General features: G+C 40.3%; 1 protein-coding gene across 2 annotated transcripts in view; it reads left to right on the top strand.

The window, feature by feature from the left end:
• The window catches only part of EXPH5 (exophilin 5), a 35,201-nt gene that overhangs the window by 11,395 nt on the left and 8,678 nt on the right, over nt 1-15,128 (top strand). The window contains exons 2-5 of one of the 2 annotated variants that reach the window (XM_040544090.1): nt 5,512-5,669; nt 7,864-8,008; nt 12,644-12,692; nt 13,925-14,051. In XM_040544090.1, coding sequence (XP_040400024.1) covers nt 5,512-5,669; nt 7,864-8,008; nt 12,644-12,692; nt 13,925-14,051 — 479 coding nt within the window. Of the gene's footprint in view, nt 1-5,511; nt 5,670-7,863; nt 8,009-9,542; nt 10,015-12,643; nt 12,693-13,924; nt 14,052-15,128 lie in introns of those variants that run through there. The other variant, XM_040544092.1, reaches the window with a different exon arrangement.

The raw sequence follows: 15,128 nt of genomic DNA on the forward strand, positions 1-15,128 counted from the left end.
TACTTTAGGCTTTCTTAGAGCAGGTGATCAGCTTTAATATAAGGAATAAAACCACTGAATAGAGCGCTGCTCTTTGTTTTGTCTCATGGATATTCTGGCACTTAAATGATATGGGATGCTGCTGATTATTCCTTTGCTGGGAGCTCTGAAGCTTTGAGAAGCGCCACAAGAATTTTACAAATATAACTATAGTAATGAATTAAAGAAGATTCCTGGGTCACATTTTGTGTTTTTTCCTACGTTTTAATTAAAAAGAAGAGAGGTAGGAATGGAAGGACTTTCCTATGAGCAGACAGGGTGGGACTTCAGTAAGGGCAGAAAAGGTTTTCTGCCTTTAATGCATGTATTCCTAGTCTGTACCCATGACACTCATAGCAAGACTTAATGTGTGGCTCTGGTGTCTCTTGTCAGTAAAGTGTTCTGGGGACAAAATGATGTGCTGTTTGCGGCTGTCTGCTTAAGTAACCCTACTTGTGTCTACAGGGCTTCTGTCTCCTAAAATGTGCAGTTTGGGTAGAAAAGCTAGAGAGAAGATTATTTCCCTTTTCACTTTCTCCTCATTTCCTTCTGGTTTTGCACATTTTCAGAGTCTCAATATTTAGGGATAATTCTGAGCTGTCAACTTGATACATCAGGGAAAGTGGGATTGAAAACATATCCCATGTAGTTCAATGTTGGGCTGTGAAAGATTTCCCCTGTCCTTAAGGTGAACCTTTCCTGGCACTTCCAGTTACTCCTTTCCATCCAGCAGTGTCACCACTAGGTGACTCTCCAGCAGCCTGTTAAACATAGTGAAAGTCAAGCCATTAGATTTGTTGGAATTTGGGGCATGGTTAGAAAGAGATGCCAAACCAACACACTCTCCGGTCTTCCTTGTTGTGGCATGTACCTTTGCCCTTACTTATATTTAGTTTTATTGGTCAGATACTCAGACTAATATGTTTTCTGAAGGCAACTTAGTGTGGTAATGGGCTTTACTAAATCAGTATATAATTTAAAAAAATAGCAGCAGCACTAATGTTAATAAAAACTATGAAGACTTCGTAAGAAAACAAGTGTTTGGGAAGAAGAGAAAATGCAATCTGGTTGATTTACATTGACCTAGCAGGTTAGATTCCAGCGTTATTGCCAATGCAACATTTTGTTAATCAAATTAGAGGAGGCCTTGGTTTTCCAGAGAAGGCTTAATTCTACAAATACAAAGGCCAAATGAAAAACAAGTGGCTTTTCAGCTTGGACTGCCTTGTAGTGTGTGCAACCAAAACATTGGAGTCAGTTTACCTCTCTGATTCACGTACTTGTGTATACTGTTTTACATATAATAATGAAGATGACTTGCTTTATTGACATTAGCCAAATAGAAAACAGTAAGAAAGAAAAATAAACAAAAGATTGCTTTAACATGAGTAAAAAAATACCAGCTACAGAGAATGAATAATGCCTTAGAAAATGAGCCAACTGTCTGTCTGACATACTAGGAAAAAGTATCTGAGCTCTCTATGCTTATTTCTCTTCCTGATAGGATTAACCTGATACAGAAGCTTCACTGGCACTGTGAAAACCAGAATATCGTGGGGTTTTTTGCTGTTATATGTGATATGGTGGATAATAGCTTATTTATTTACTTCAGCTGTGGTTGTCTGACCTGGTCAGTAATACTTCTTTCTCTCTTTTTTTAAATAAGGTGGCAACCTGAAAGAATGCCTTTAAATGACAATTTTGTCAAAGTGAAATATAAGAAAATATTCTTGCGTATACTTTATAGAACTATCCATTGCTGCGATAACAGACATAGTCTTCTAGAAAATTAACTGGCCGTGTAAATGATAAAGATGCACAGTTCAACCGTGTGGCATAATGCACACAGCAGTGGGAAGGTGGTAAAGTTGAAGCAAAATGTTGGGAAAGAACTGGTTCTTCAGGCACTGTTTTTCAGCATCTTAGCCTTTTCTCGCTGACAAAGTGAGGAATATGAACAAAGTAAAGACACAAGCTTGTTTTAGGTGGCTGTTTTTGCAGATGAATTGCCCTGATGTAGCTGTTACCTAATGCTTTCGGCACAGGTTTTATGTGCAGTCCTTTCAGCTTTGTCTTCCCAGACACTGAGAACTTTGATCTGATGAGCAAACCCTGCTCTGCTTACCGTCTGGCCTGGCGCAATTCCTCGTGCTCAGTTCTCTCGTGAGGTGTATGGTAAGAGCTGCTTAGTGCCAAATCCTGCTTCAACTGAAACAGCAGCTTCTGCTTTGACAAAAGTGGCATTGAGTTCCCTGGTCCCTGCGAACAGCAGAGATGTCCCCAGATCTCCTATTTGGCAACCCAGTTTGCCTTATGCATTTGTCTTCTGCTCTGTGTTCAATATGAAGATGACAGAGAAAATACTTTTCCTCTTACGGTAGCAATTAAAGCTCCTTACTATCCTAGCAGGAAGTGACAGGGGGAGGGTGCAGATCTTTTGACAATATTTGTGATAACCCACATGAAAGTCTAACGCATACAACCATATAGGTTAGCTTTTCCCTGGAGGAGTCTGTGTAAGAAATTCTGGGACATGCTTATGCCAAGAAGGAAGAGATGTTTTGAAAAACACCGCAAAGGAATTGCTCCCAAGTGATTCGTTAGTTTAGATGTGTAGGATAATTGATGGGAAAAGTTAAAGAGGTACAGTCTGTGAGGCCATGCTGGATCGCTGCCTGCCCTGGTTTGTGGCACAGGCTCCATGTGTACCAGGAACGGAGCTGCCTTTAATCCTGCAGCAGCTGACGGTAGTGGTGCCAGGCACAACGGGGCTGTGTCCTCCCAGGGGTAAGTGGCTCAGAGTGTCCAGGAAAGAAAAGAGGAGGAAGGATGGATGGATGGAGCAGACAGGGAAGTAGGATTAATGTATTTGGTTTAGAGGGTATTTAGGTGTTTTGACACTCCTACGGAGCAGTGTCTCAATATATAATTTGCAATCCAAGTAACAATAGCACTGCCTCAAAGGCAAGTTCATTGCAACTCCGAGTGCAGATACCATCTTCTGTTGTAATTGTTTCTCGAGACGGGCTTCCCTTGCAGTTCACAGCCATCGTTCGTTGGTACCGTGAGGGGGCATGCAGACGTGACAGAGCAGGTATATAGTGAAATGATGTGGTTTGGCTGGGAGCCATTGCAAATGAGAAATATTTAATAGTTGTATGATACTGCAGTTACAAATATATAAATATTATTCTATACTCACGTAACTGTATATGTGTAGGGTTCCATGTGTGGGTGTGCATCTGCGTGTAAGTACAAATACGCACAAGCAATTTAAAGGACTTAGTTCATGAGCTGGGGATGGCAGCACAATTAAAAAGCAGCACATGCACACACAGCGAGTAGAGATAATGCCAAACATGTACCAGTAAAGATTTACAATGTTTAAATGTTAATGGCAGGGTTTGAGCAAAATTTTTAATATATCTTTCAGTCGTAGGCACGTTCATGCAATGCCTGATATGGTAGATGCTAGAGTAAGTGTTTTTTACTATTTTTTTTCTTCTATCCACAAGGCACACATTTAAAGCAAATAGATATTTGTATATAAATGATTTAGGAATTCCCCACAGTGAGTACTGGAGAACTTGCCTGGGAAAGCAATACTGGAAGGTTATGCAGGGAACGCGGGTGTGTTTTTGGCTGTTACCGTGAGGTGTCACCCTGCTAAACGCGATCGCACCCATCCGGCCTGCGCAGGGCTGGTGTCCTCCAACCAGCCAGATCCCACAGCTGTACGGACATACAGGCTGTCTGCCCTAAATTACTTCATTGCTTCTTAGGTTGGCGAGGAAAACAGTTAATTCGGGTTGTTTTAAAGGACTGCAAGAGGCGGGTTGGGTTGTAGGAGCTGGTCTCCACATCCAAGACTTCAGCAGCAAGGCCACGCGCCCCTTCTGCAGGCCATAACTCTGCCTGCAGCCGCCCCACACACACCGCAGGCCTGGCTCTGTGCACTTCGCTCCTCCTCAGGCCTTGGGTCCCCTTTGCTAGGGCCACGTGAGTGAGGTCATGAAATTGGAGCACGAGAGCACTTCGTTCATCTCCTCCTCCGAGAGCACTTTGTTCATCTCCTCCTCCTGTTTTGTATTACTGCTAGGCTGTTTTCCGTGCTGCAGATGGCGTTCGTTGTGCTTAATCATTCCCACAGTGCGGCAATATCTGTGATGATTAACATTTTTGCCTTTGTAATAAGTTTATTTGAAATGTCAAGCGCTCGTGCATGTGTCTGTTGATCTTCTTCAAGAGCAATACTCATTTAGCAAAAATGTGTCTTTCTTGCCCTCCTATTCTTCAGAGGCCACCAGATGAACAGTAGGTGCTGGTGTGGACAATACAGTCTGTATCAATGCCAGATGGACGTACATCTATTTCCAGGCTAGACATTTAATTTCAAGTTTGTTTTGTGATGTTGTTTCAATGAGAGAAAGGGAGTTTTTATTCAAGTTGCTAACTGATACACTGAGAGAATAAACATATGTCTCTGTTCCTGGACATGGGTTTTACCACAGGTTAAGACAGAAGATTTACGTGAGTGCCTCGGTAAAACATTGGTATTACATCTCCAGGCTGTGCACAAAGTCTTGCTGTGTTGCCATCAGAGTAGGCTGGGGTGTGGATTTGCCACATTTAAATTTGTACTTTAGGCACTTGTGTAATGTAATTTGAAAACAAGTAAGTTGCACTATCCGGACTTCTTTGCAAGTGTACATTATTCTTTTATGTCCACATAAACAGTACAATCCTGTGACCTCTTGGTATAAAAACTGAACCTGCTACTAAGCAGCTTCTTCATTTGAAGCCACATGTGTGTACCTTGTTCAGTCCTCCCATCTGCATGGTAGAACATCCATAATCATTGCTAGCTGCTTACATACATATTAAGCACAGACAGGATCACTATGCAGCAAGGAAAGAGGAAAATGTGATAAACTTGTTGGACATGTTGCGTGTATACCTATTAGCTGAACACAGTATTTACTTTTTCTCTTTACAGAGAAAGCGTGTGGTGGGCTCCAGTGAGCTTCCTCGTGAAAGTCGGAATAATCTCATTACTGCTACTGCTTAAATGAGTGGATAAATATTTTAAGAATTGCTTTGTTACAGTATTATTTATTTTAATTCGATTATTGCCTGAACCTAATCTTACTTTCAATTAGTTTTATAATGCTTATGAATTATTACCTCATTTTGCAAGGAAGAAGGATGTGCTTTGAGGCAGAGAATAATGCAAGCATATGAGTAGTCCAGTTAAGCTAGTCACACAATCTCATTGTTAAGCTGGAGAGCTCTGCTCTCACAAGAGTCTTTCATGTGATTGCTCTGAATATACCACGTCCCACTGTATTTTCTTTTCAGACATACTACATGTAGAAATATACTTTAAATACTTAAACAACAAAAAAAAAAAAACAAGAAGAGTACTAATAATATACCTGCAGTATCTCAAGTGGCTTAAAAATAAATTGTATTGATTTTTTTTCTCCTTTCTAGAAAACTTCTGGAGAGAAAGAAGTCTGAAACAAGTCTGCAAGGGGTGACTGGAGAATGGTTTGAAGAAATACAAAGAAAAAAATTTCAGAATAACACTGATGTCAATACAATGCTAAAGCCACCATTAGAGCATCAGCTAAGGAACAGCAAAAAGACCAGTAAGTTGCATTTTCCCAGTTCCTTACCTATATGGTCACCAAACCAACGTCTTAGAGCATTTCAGAATTTAATGGCTAAGGAGTTTCTGACATGGCATTGAGTTTTTTTTCACGTCGAAGTTTTGCCAAAAATACATTTTCAAAATGAGCATGTGTCTTTAAGCGGATTCTGTTGAAAGTAGAACTGTGAGTCACAATAGAAAATCTGCAATATTCTCATTCCATAATTGCTTTGACTACAGTGAATGTAGCGGTGGTTTCCCAGTTGATTTTGTACAAAATCTGTTTCAGCCTTACCTGGTTTTCTTAAAGAAACTAAAAGCACCTAAATGACATTTGGAATAAGTAGGTAGTCTGGGTTTGGGTGAGAGGCTGTATTGGCAAACAACTTTTCCTGGTAGCACTGGGTAAAAGGCACACCAGTGCTGATTATCAGGGCAGGGGATACAGCCTGGAAAGCTGGGCTGGCTGAGAAGCAATGGCTAGAGATCTCATTTCGCAGGTGGTGTTGCCCATCCAAAATGCACACACACAAAAACCATGGTAACTCGACCAAACACAGCATCTGCGTTGTCTTTTTCATCTTCCTTCCAGGTAGTTTTCATGCACGATACGTGCTTTTATTCCATTCACATTCCTGCACATTTTCCACTGAGCTCTTCCTATTGGAGCCTCGTAGCAAGTAGAAGAACCATTTGAAAAGAACCGGATTTCAAAAGAAAAGTGAAAGACTAAAAAATTTTGTGAAACTACAGCCCTCCACAGAACCTCTCTCTTTCCTTTCTCTCTAGATACCTCTCTCTTTCCTGCCTGTTTACACCCCAGCATCCCTGCTAGTCCACCGCTATCTACTATTTTTCTCTTTCAGAGGTGGTCTAATTGATGCATTAGCTAACTAAGCTCTGTGTGATTGTTCAGTGGTATTTAACTTTGAAAGCTGCTCTTTTTATTTCAGATCTGAAGAAGGGGTTGTATGCCTCAAAGGCTTCTCTGGTATTTCCAACTGTATGGGTTGGTTTAACAAAAGGTACTACTTCTACCCGCGAGTCTTGCTCTGCCTACATCCCTAGACCATCCTGGCTGTGGCAGAGCACTGATAGGACTCTCCTGATGTCACCTTCATTGTCAGGTCAAACAATGACACCAAGAGGTTAAGCTCTGAAAGGGGTAAAGGATGCGGCATTTCATAATACGTGGTGATTGTCACTGACGTGAAAGCGATTACACACAAGATTTAAGTCACGTGACATATTCATTTCATGTTGGACTAGATCCAAAATACTGCCTCATGCTGTTTCTATTGGCGACATTTTGCTTCCATTTCTGTTTTTTTGCTTTCTCCTATGGTCATTGGATAAGCCATTTTCAGGCTGTTGTGTTGTTTCAGACAAGATGTTTTAAACAGGAAAAAAAAATGCAGTGCCTTATACCTGGGCGAATCCTTGTTTCCTTATGTCCTTTAGTTTCCTGTGGCATATTTTAGTAGCAGACCCTGCAGTTCTTTTCCCTAACCTGTGAGCAATTCCCAGTGATTGCCAGCTGCTTCTACAGGCAGCCTGGGTTTATTCCCAATGGCTTGTTACAGTTGAAGAAATCAAATCATAACCTTCCCAGAGAATCATTCATGATATAGGGCATTTAAAATAGCAGTTCTGATAGGCAGTTTACAGCAGAAGATGTACACTGGTGCATTGGAGTGGCCCAAGAAATCCCATCACAAGGAATTGCATGATACACAGTACTGAATTCCTGTTAGGTAGTTACACTGCAGTCCATTAAACCGTTGTACATTTAGGGTTCTAATATTTATATTGCTTGTAAAAGCGGAAAGAAAGTGACTAATGATTGTGGTTGCCTCAATTTTCAAATGTTTACCTTTATTTTAAAATGTTTCTGGTTTTCAAATTGTTGATTGCTGATTACTTTCTGAAAAGCAGCCTCCTTTATCTCACATGTGCCACCCAAAAACAAGAGTACTTTTTGAAACTTTAGACCTGTTTATCTTTCTCTTAGCCTTCTAGTTAGTCATTAGAAAGCAGCACGTCACATACTCTGTCCAAAAATGTAAAAAATTGGATTTTACTGGTATAAAAGGTAAGCAAAAGAGAACTGTGAAAGCATAATGTTTAATGTACGCTTTAATACTGCTTTTAATAAGAACGTGAAGCAAATCAAATTTTTATAATATTTTTAGATCATAAAGAATTTAAAATGTCATCCCGCACAAATCCTCAAGCACAAAAGAACACTTCAGCTTCCTTTCTGGGATTCAGGTCACCTTTTGCTTGGCTTTTCTCCTTTAGAAAATCAAGGAAAAACCAAACTCAGAAGCAACCACGGTGAGCTATAATAAAAATATACATTATTTCTAACTTTTAAAAGTCTGTAAGTTGTCCTATATTTTGTTTAGAAAAATTAATTTAATTTAAGATTAATTTTCCAGTCTTTTGCTTTTCACCTTACCAGGAAGGTCGCCATTTTACTTGGTAACGTAATGAGAGATTATCTGTTGTGTGTCAGAAGAATAAGGATTAAGTGGCAAGTAATAGCTAACGTCTCTCGGCTGAATCTGTTTTGTTCAGGTTTTGCATAGAGGTTTTAGCTGTATTACGGCCCCTAGACCTAGCAGTGGCTGCACTCTGCTTAATTCCTCTGCAGGAGGAGGAGATGTACGGTGCATGGGGATCTGGTGCCCTATAGCAGTGATATAACAGGGAAGCATCGGTTTCCCAGGCCGTGGCAAGGAGTATGGGCCGCAGGCAGCTCTACTGCAGCAGTTCCCACTGTTTCTAGCCCAGAGGCAGCTTAGAGCTGGGCCTGGAGCTTAGCTGTAGCCAGCCAAACTGGGCGGTTCCCGATGCTTTTGTCTTTGGTGCTTCGTCAGGGCTTTGGTTCCAACTGGAGTGGTACCAAGGATGGGCTCATCGGCAGCACGGGAGCTGTGATGTTCAAAGAGCATCCTTCTCCCTCACTGTTCACAGGGGTAAAGCTACTGCTGAGAGGATAGAGGGGCTGCACTCAGGCTTGACGTGCTGTCTGCTATTTCCTAATTTTGTCCAGTGTCGTCCCTTTTTCTAGGTGCCGTCAGCACCTGAATAAAATACTACTATTTTTGTGTACAGCTTAGGGTAATGCTTCAGCTAGCAACCGTGGGAGAAGGGGCATTGTGCAGTAACGTCAAATCTAAGTATGAACCTGCAAGACATTTGGCACAAAATGCTGCTTTTCACGCTGTTTGAGGGTGTTGGGCTGGTTTTCTGGTCCCTGCCTGGGGCTCCTGGGTGTCACTGAGTGGCACTGAGACAAGGAACAGCTCCAGTGAACAAAGAAAGGGAGCGCAAGCCTCTGAAGAAATGGTGATTAGTGGGATAACCAGATTTTGTAGCACAGCAGCTTGCAATTGTATAGTGTTTGTATCAAAGCAAGAGATGTAAGGAGAGGTTGGAATAGAGGCTGCAAGTTTAACTTGGTGGCTGTTTGCTGGTAACAATTCTTCTACATAGCAATGCAGCATAGGGAAAACAAACAAACAAACCACCATTTGCAAAGTTTTAACACTGACACCTGTCTGTGTGATCTGCTCCCTCCTTTGTCCTTTGTCCTGTGACAGGGTAATGCCTTGTATGCTGGGTAATGGCACAAGGCTGCGGGCACGCAGGGCACGGGGCCAGCGAGTCCCTTGCCAAGGGGCGCCTTGGTACCGGAGAGTCAGATCTCCAGGGCTCTTCGTATTGGCGTGCTGCAAGGCAGCTGAAAAAGGTGCAGTCTTTGCTCTAGAGCCTAAGCATTGGAGTGATTTTTTACTTAAAAAAAAAAATAAAAAAAATTAAAAATCGTGCATGCTCGCTTCATCAGCACTTGTAACAGGTATTTACCTTGCTTTTCTACAGAAAATCTACCCTATTTTAGATTCCTGTGCCTTTAGTTTTTTACAGCGCACAGCTTGAAAAATAAACAAGTCCGTCCTGACGTGTAACTGAGCTGATTGCCACATTTTCTAGTCACGCCTCTCTGTCGAAAACTTCCCCCACCCTCTTTTAGGTGTTGCCGTGGCATGTGGTTTGCTTGATGCATAGACAAAGCACTGAAATAATCTGCCTCTCACCAGGTAGAGTTATTCTGGAGAGTTAGTGAAGTGCAATAGGAGGCAGCAGTGTAAATCCTGTAAGTAAGTCTACCTGGCAGAAGCTTTTAACTAGCTAGGCATCAATGGCTGTTTAGAGGGTCCTTTTTGTGCTGGAAAGACACTTTCATCAGCTGTGGTGGTGTTTTGCTGTGAGAATAAATTATGGATGCTGCAAAACAGAATATGCGTATGTGGAGATACAGGAGATGCTAATAAAAGGTTTGTAACCCTAGTTTGAAGATAGCCAAATGTTGGATCATATTTGTTTCAGAGGTGATCGATGTTCTTGAATTCGTTCTTACTCTTTTCTGATATGTAAGTTTTATTTGTTCTGGAAGAGAAATGCTATTTAATCGTGTTTTCAGCATGTTGGTGTTATGTGTCTGTTGCTTAGCTGGCTTCTAAGGTAATACTGATAAGAATAGTATAGATTGCAACGGATTGCAATCTGACATTAGACAACTTGGACATGGCCTGGGGAAGACAGGTGCCGCAGTGAAAATAGCAATTTGCAGCAGATTTCAGTTCATGGTTTTATATTATTATCAGTTGTGGTAGTAATAGTCATACATACTTCTAATCTTAGACTCTGTTGTCACAAACTAGATACATATGTATATGTAAGTGAAAATGTTTAACAAATAACCTCTTGCTTTTCTGAAGTAAATAGTGTTTATTCTGATGGCAAATGTTTTTGAGCTTGAGTAGCAATTTATCCATAAAAAGCCAAGGAGTTAATAGATAACGTTTACATGTGTGTGTGCCTGTGTGTATGTGAAACTAATGTAAACATTGCTTAAAATCCTTAACCAAAAGAGAAACTTTTCCTAAAATTACCTTTTCCTAAACTGTAACAATATTTCTCTGGAAGGAAATAAAACTTTAATTTTTGAAACGGTGAAAAACTTGAAAGAGTGAAGGAAAAAATGAGGCAGGTAAGGAGGTGGAGAGATTGGTATGGGGAAAAGATTAAAATAACCTTGTCTGTGTAAGTTGTCAGGGAGGAAAATAAATCAGGATACAATGACCAGTTATTTCTCAAAGAACAGTGACAACAAAGACATGGAGGAATTTAGAATAATGCCAGAGGTGCAAATGAAAATTTAATTTTTGTCTAGACTATCAGAAGATATTTCTCACTGAAGAGTCTGCTTTGTGTAAGCTTCATTGCATGGAGCAATTAATTCTACACCAAGCATAGCACCGAGCAGGGAGAACAGTAGGGAGCAGCTTTGCACAGTAAAGCTGAAGAAGAGAGCTTCTAGCAAAGCTTTTGCATTTTTGTTGGGCAAATAATTAAAATTAAGATAACTCGCTAAAGCACAGGTTTTCATTGAACTTGGTTTGCAGGAAATCATCATAAAGATTCTGAAACACAAGTTTAATTCTTAATTTGTGGTAGAAGCGTTAAAGTATATTCAATGTCATTTTAGTTTAAAAGAAGAGTTGCATATACCTCTGAGTCCTGATTCTGTAAACCTTATTCACAGGGAGAGGTAACCCTCTGAATTAATGGCTGTTCATATTCAGTTTTACAAAGAAAAACTAGGAATTTCAGATTCAGATAGCCTGACCTGATCCGAAGCCCGCCGAGGTCACCAGGCTTGTTTCCATTGGTTTCAGTTGGACCCCATGGCAGAGAGGAATCTTGGTTTTAAAGTTCACAATTACAGAAGCAAAAACAAATTGCACCTTTCAACTGTTCTTCCCTGCCTGCAAGCACATTGCAAACAAATGACAAAGCACTTCAGGAGGAAAGGCTTGGCCACAAAGAACCTGCCAACAAGCCGGTTTCTACTTGCTGCTGAAGCACAATAAAATAGTCTACCTGAGCACAAGAAGGTTTTAAGAGCCTAAGAACAAGATCATTCAAAAAGACTCTGAGACAAACAGGAATGAGCAGAACCTTCTTTCCCTCCTTCTCTTCCTCTTGAGAACTAATGTCCTGGGAAAAAGTGTTTCTGAGACAAGGAAGGACTGGCAACAAGCACAGACTGAGCACGATTTCCTTCAGGGCTTTTGAAGGGTCTGGGTTTGCTTATCTGTAAAATAAGGATTTTGTAGACTAGAATGGACTCAGTGAAGTTGAATATTGTTCCTCTAGTTTCTTTGTATATTTATATGTCTGCAAGTGGCCCAGGAGAGCAGCATGCCTGTGATGTGCAGTGCTTCTTGGCTCACTCTGACAGCTGCATTACTCACAAACACTCCAGCCAAACCCTTGCAGTCCTGTGTAGCTTAGGAAAGCAGACAGGCTTACCATTCAATTACGTGTTAAAAAATGATAAATAAAGGCTGTTTTGGATGGGTAGCAGCAAATTCCCAATTCACACCAAAACCAGTCTGCTGTCTGTCTCACCTCCTTTGCAGGGATGGAGCACAGCTCTGCGTGTATGTAGGGAAATATGGCAGAGAAAAACAGTAAAGTTTTAGATAAAAAAACAGTTATCAATTTATACATGGTTAACTCCAGGTATTCATAGTACCTACTACGTTACTGTTCTTTGGAAAAGGAAGTTATAATATCCTATTGTAATGCTGGATTTAAACAATGACTTTATGGCTGTTGCAAGCATTAAGATATCAGTAGGTTGAGATCATACTTGGCTGTGCAGGTAAAATATTTGCAAATTGACAAGGCCAAACCAAATGGTAAAGTTCTCCAGCATTTTTACATTTTTTGGTTAGCAGGAATTTTTTTTGGGGGGGGAAGGGATTCATCATAGGGCAGTCTTTTTCTCAAATGCCTTTTGGTAGTTGTTAAACAGAAACTGCTGGTTATTTATTAGTGCATAAAATGATTTCATGTTCCGTTTCCAAGCCAACATTTAAACCCTTCTCCTTACAGATATGACAGTTCTGCTATTACAGCTCCGAAAGTGGAAGAAATGGCAACGGTAAGTGTCTTATCAACTTTATTTGCAACAATGTTTAAATCACAGCTTTTTTCAATACTAATCCCCTTCGTTTAGGCTGCTGATATAATGCCTTTTTAAATAATATTCTTGCAATTCTTGTTTTAAACAGTGAGCGAAATGTGTTGTGAAACTGTTGAAGGCAGTGAAATGAACTTGCCCTGTTAACTGTACAAGTCAAAAACTTTATAGGTAATACTGAATCTAGCTATGATCAGGTTTCAGTTCTTACGATGAGACTACTGCATGAATAATGTCATAGACCAAACTCTTCACATATTTTGGCAATTGTAACCAAAGTACAAACAGATAAAAACTCACTTTGAATAGTTTATTTACTTTTTTTTCCTTCATTTGCGCAAGAGTGAAAAACAGTAGGTGACATGGGCAGGCAGTAAGCTAAAGCCTGCTCCTGCAACATTTCCATGAACATAAGCTCAGTTCAAGCATGAAAAACAAATTTATATCTGATGTAATTTATGTGTACTCTGTTGAAATAAACAGATTTCCTCCAAGGATTATATTTGTTATTTTAATTACTTTATTGCCCTGTATTACTAACATGTATTTTGTCCTCTTCAATTGTATGGTATAACCACAGAGGGGACTGAGAAGGTATACAGTACATAATCAAAGGTATAGAGGAGGTAAATTGGCCACCACCCTTCTCTCATACTTCAAAAACAAAGGGATAATCTTTATTAATATGTGACTGAGACAGAGATCTCATTAGGATTCACAGAATCCTGACTATTATACAAATACACTGCTATAGCTGGGTGATTTTTATTAAAAACATGGGGAAGGGTCTCAGCCAAAATAAAGCAGCAGAGGGTGTGAACCTCTCCTGGTTGGCGTGTAAGCTAAACTCAGACTGATGGGGAATAAGATGTCATTTTTCCTGCTGCTGAAGGCATCACAGCCCCTCAAAGTGCTGGCTTAGCTGTAGTACTGAAACTGTCTAATAGATCAGATGTGGAAAGAGAATATGCTGCAATATGAAAATATTGCACACAAGAAAAATGCTTTGGAAAACTTAAATGAAGAGATACTGTACAGTAAGGATACGTATGGAAAAAATGAGTACACTACAGCTGGTACTATAAGGTTATTATAACCAGTGTATCCAAAACATACTACAGCATGAGGACCAGATGAGCAAATCTACTTACACACATAGAACTAAAATCACGTTGTCTTACTCTTTTTAACAGGCTGAAATGTGTAATTCCCCGATGTCAGCTGATACAAGTGGTCATTCTTTTGATGTAAAACAAGATGAAATGATGGAAAAAAGTACACAGGAGTGGAATGAACAGCTAGAGAAGGAGTTTTTCAGTGGTAAGTGCATGTGCTTACTTTGTTCTGATACTGTTGTTGTCAGAAGTGACTATGGTGAATAGTTTCTTCTGCAAAAGCATAGGCTGCAAAGATATGGCTTATTTCTGGTGCAGTGGGTACTTTTTGCTGGCTTTGTCTATCTGCTCTGACGTAGACTTTAAGATGTGTTGCCGCTCCCTCTTAGAGCTCATGTTTATCTCTTGCTGATCCAGTCCAGAAGAATCACATCTGAAAAGCGTGCATTTCCCTCTGCTTATTCTGGCAGGAGCCTATATTCTTTAGATCTAGACACATAGTTATGGGAGAAGTATTTCATAGCAGTTTCCTGCATGCATAATTTTGATAATGAATTACTGGGCCTGCTTTTATGAATTGTAAGGCCTCAAGCCACAGAAGCAAGAGGCATTATGGCCTTCAGTTACCTTTCTGGGAGCCCTCACAGAACCAGTCTTACGTTGCTGGTTCTTTTTTTCTGACTGCTGAGAAGCGAAGCAAGATCAGGCCCAGATTATGGGTGTGCTGCTACCCAAAATTACAAGAGGTCACAGCTGGGATTGAAAGTATGATAAGGAAGCAGTGGGTGAGTTGGCAGTGCTGGAAGCAGAGAGCACGGCATGGTAGACAGTGGTTCTTTGGAAACCCACATGCCCATCGCCACTTTTGGGTATTAGTCATAACTGTGCACATTTGCCCACTGACAGAAAAACTCTTCATAGGTTGGCTGACGTCCTCAAAACAGAAGACTCAGAAACAACTCCTCTTTTTTCTTGTACTTACCTGACTATCTCAAGACTCTTCTCTCTTCTGTGCTGAAGAGAAACTTAGAAAACCAGAACAATTTAGAATCTTTTATCACTTTTTATTCCACCCATACATACCTAACAATGTTTTCGTAGTGATCTGGTATGATCAGCCCAGATTTGTCTGGATTGATCAGTCAGTCTTTTTTTATTTAACTGGGTTAGGAAATGCTGTAACAAAACTGCCAAATCCATTTGTGGTTCTGTCTTGTGTGCTATTTTCAAAATACAGAAAGAATACAGTTAGCAAATGCATAATTTTTTTTTGCCAATAAAA

Source organism: Cygnus olor, chromosome 1 (assembly GCF_009769625.2).
Source record: "Cygnus olor isolate bCygOlo1 chromosome 1, bCygOlo1.pri.v2, whole genome shotgun sequence".
Classification (NCBI taxonomy): Eukaryota; Metazoa; Chordata; class Aves; order Anseriformes; family Anatidae; genus Cygnus; species Cygnus olor.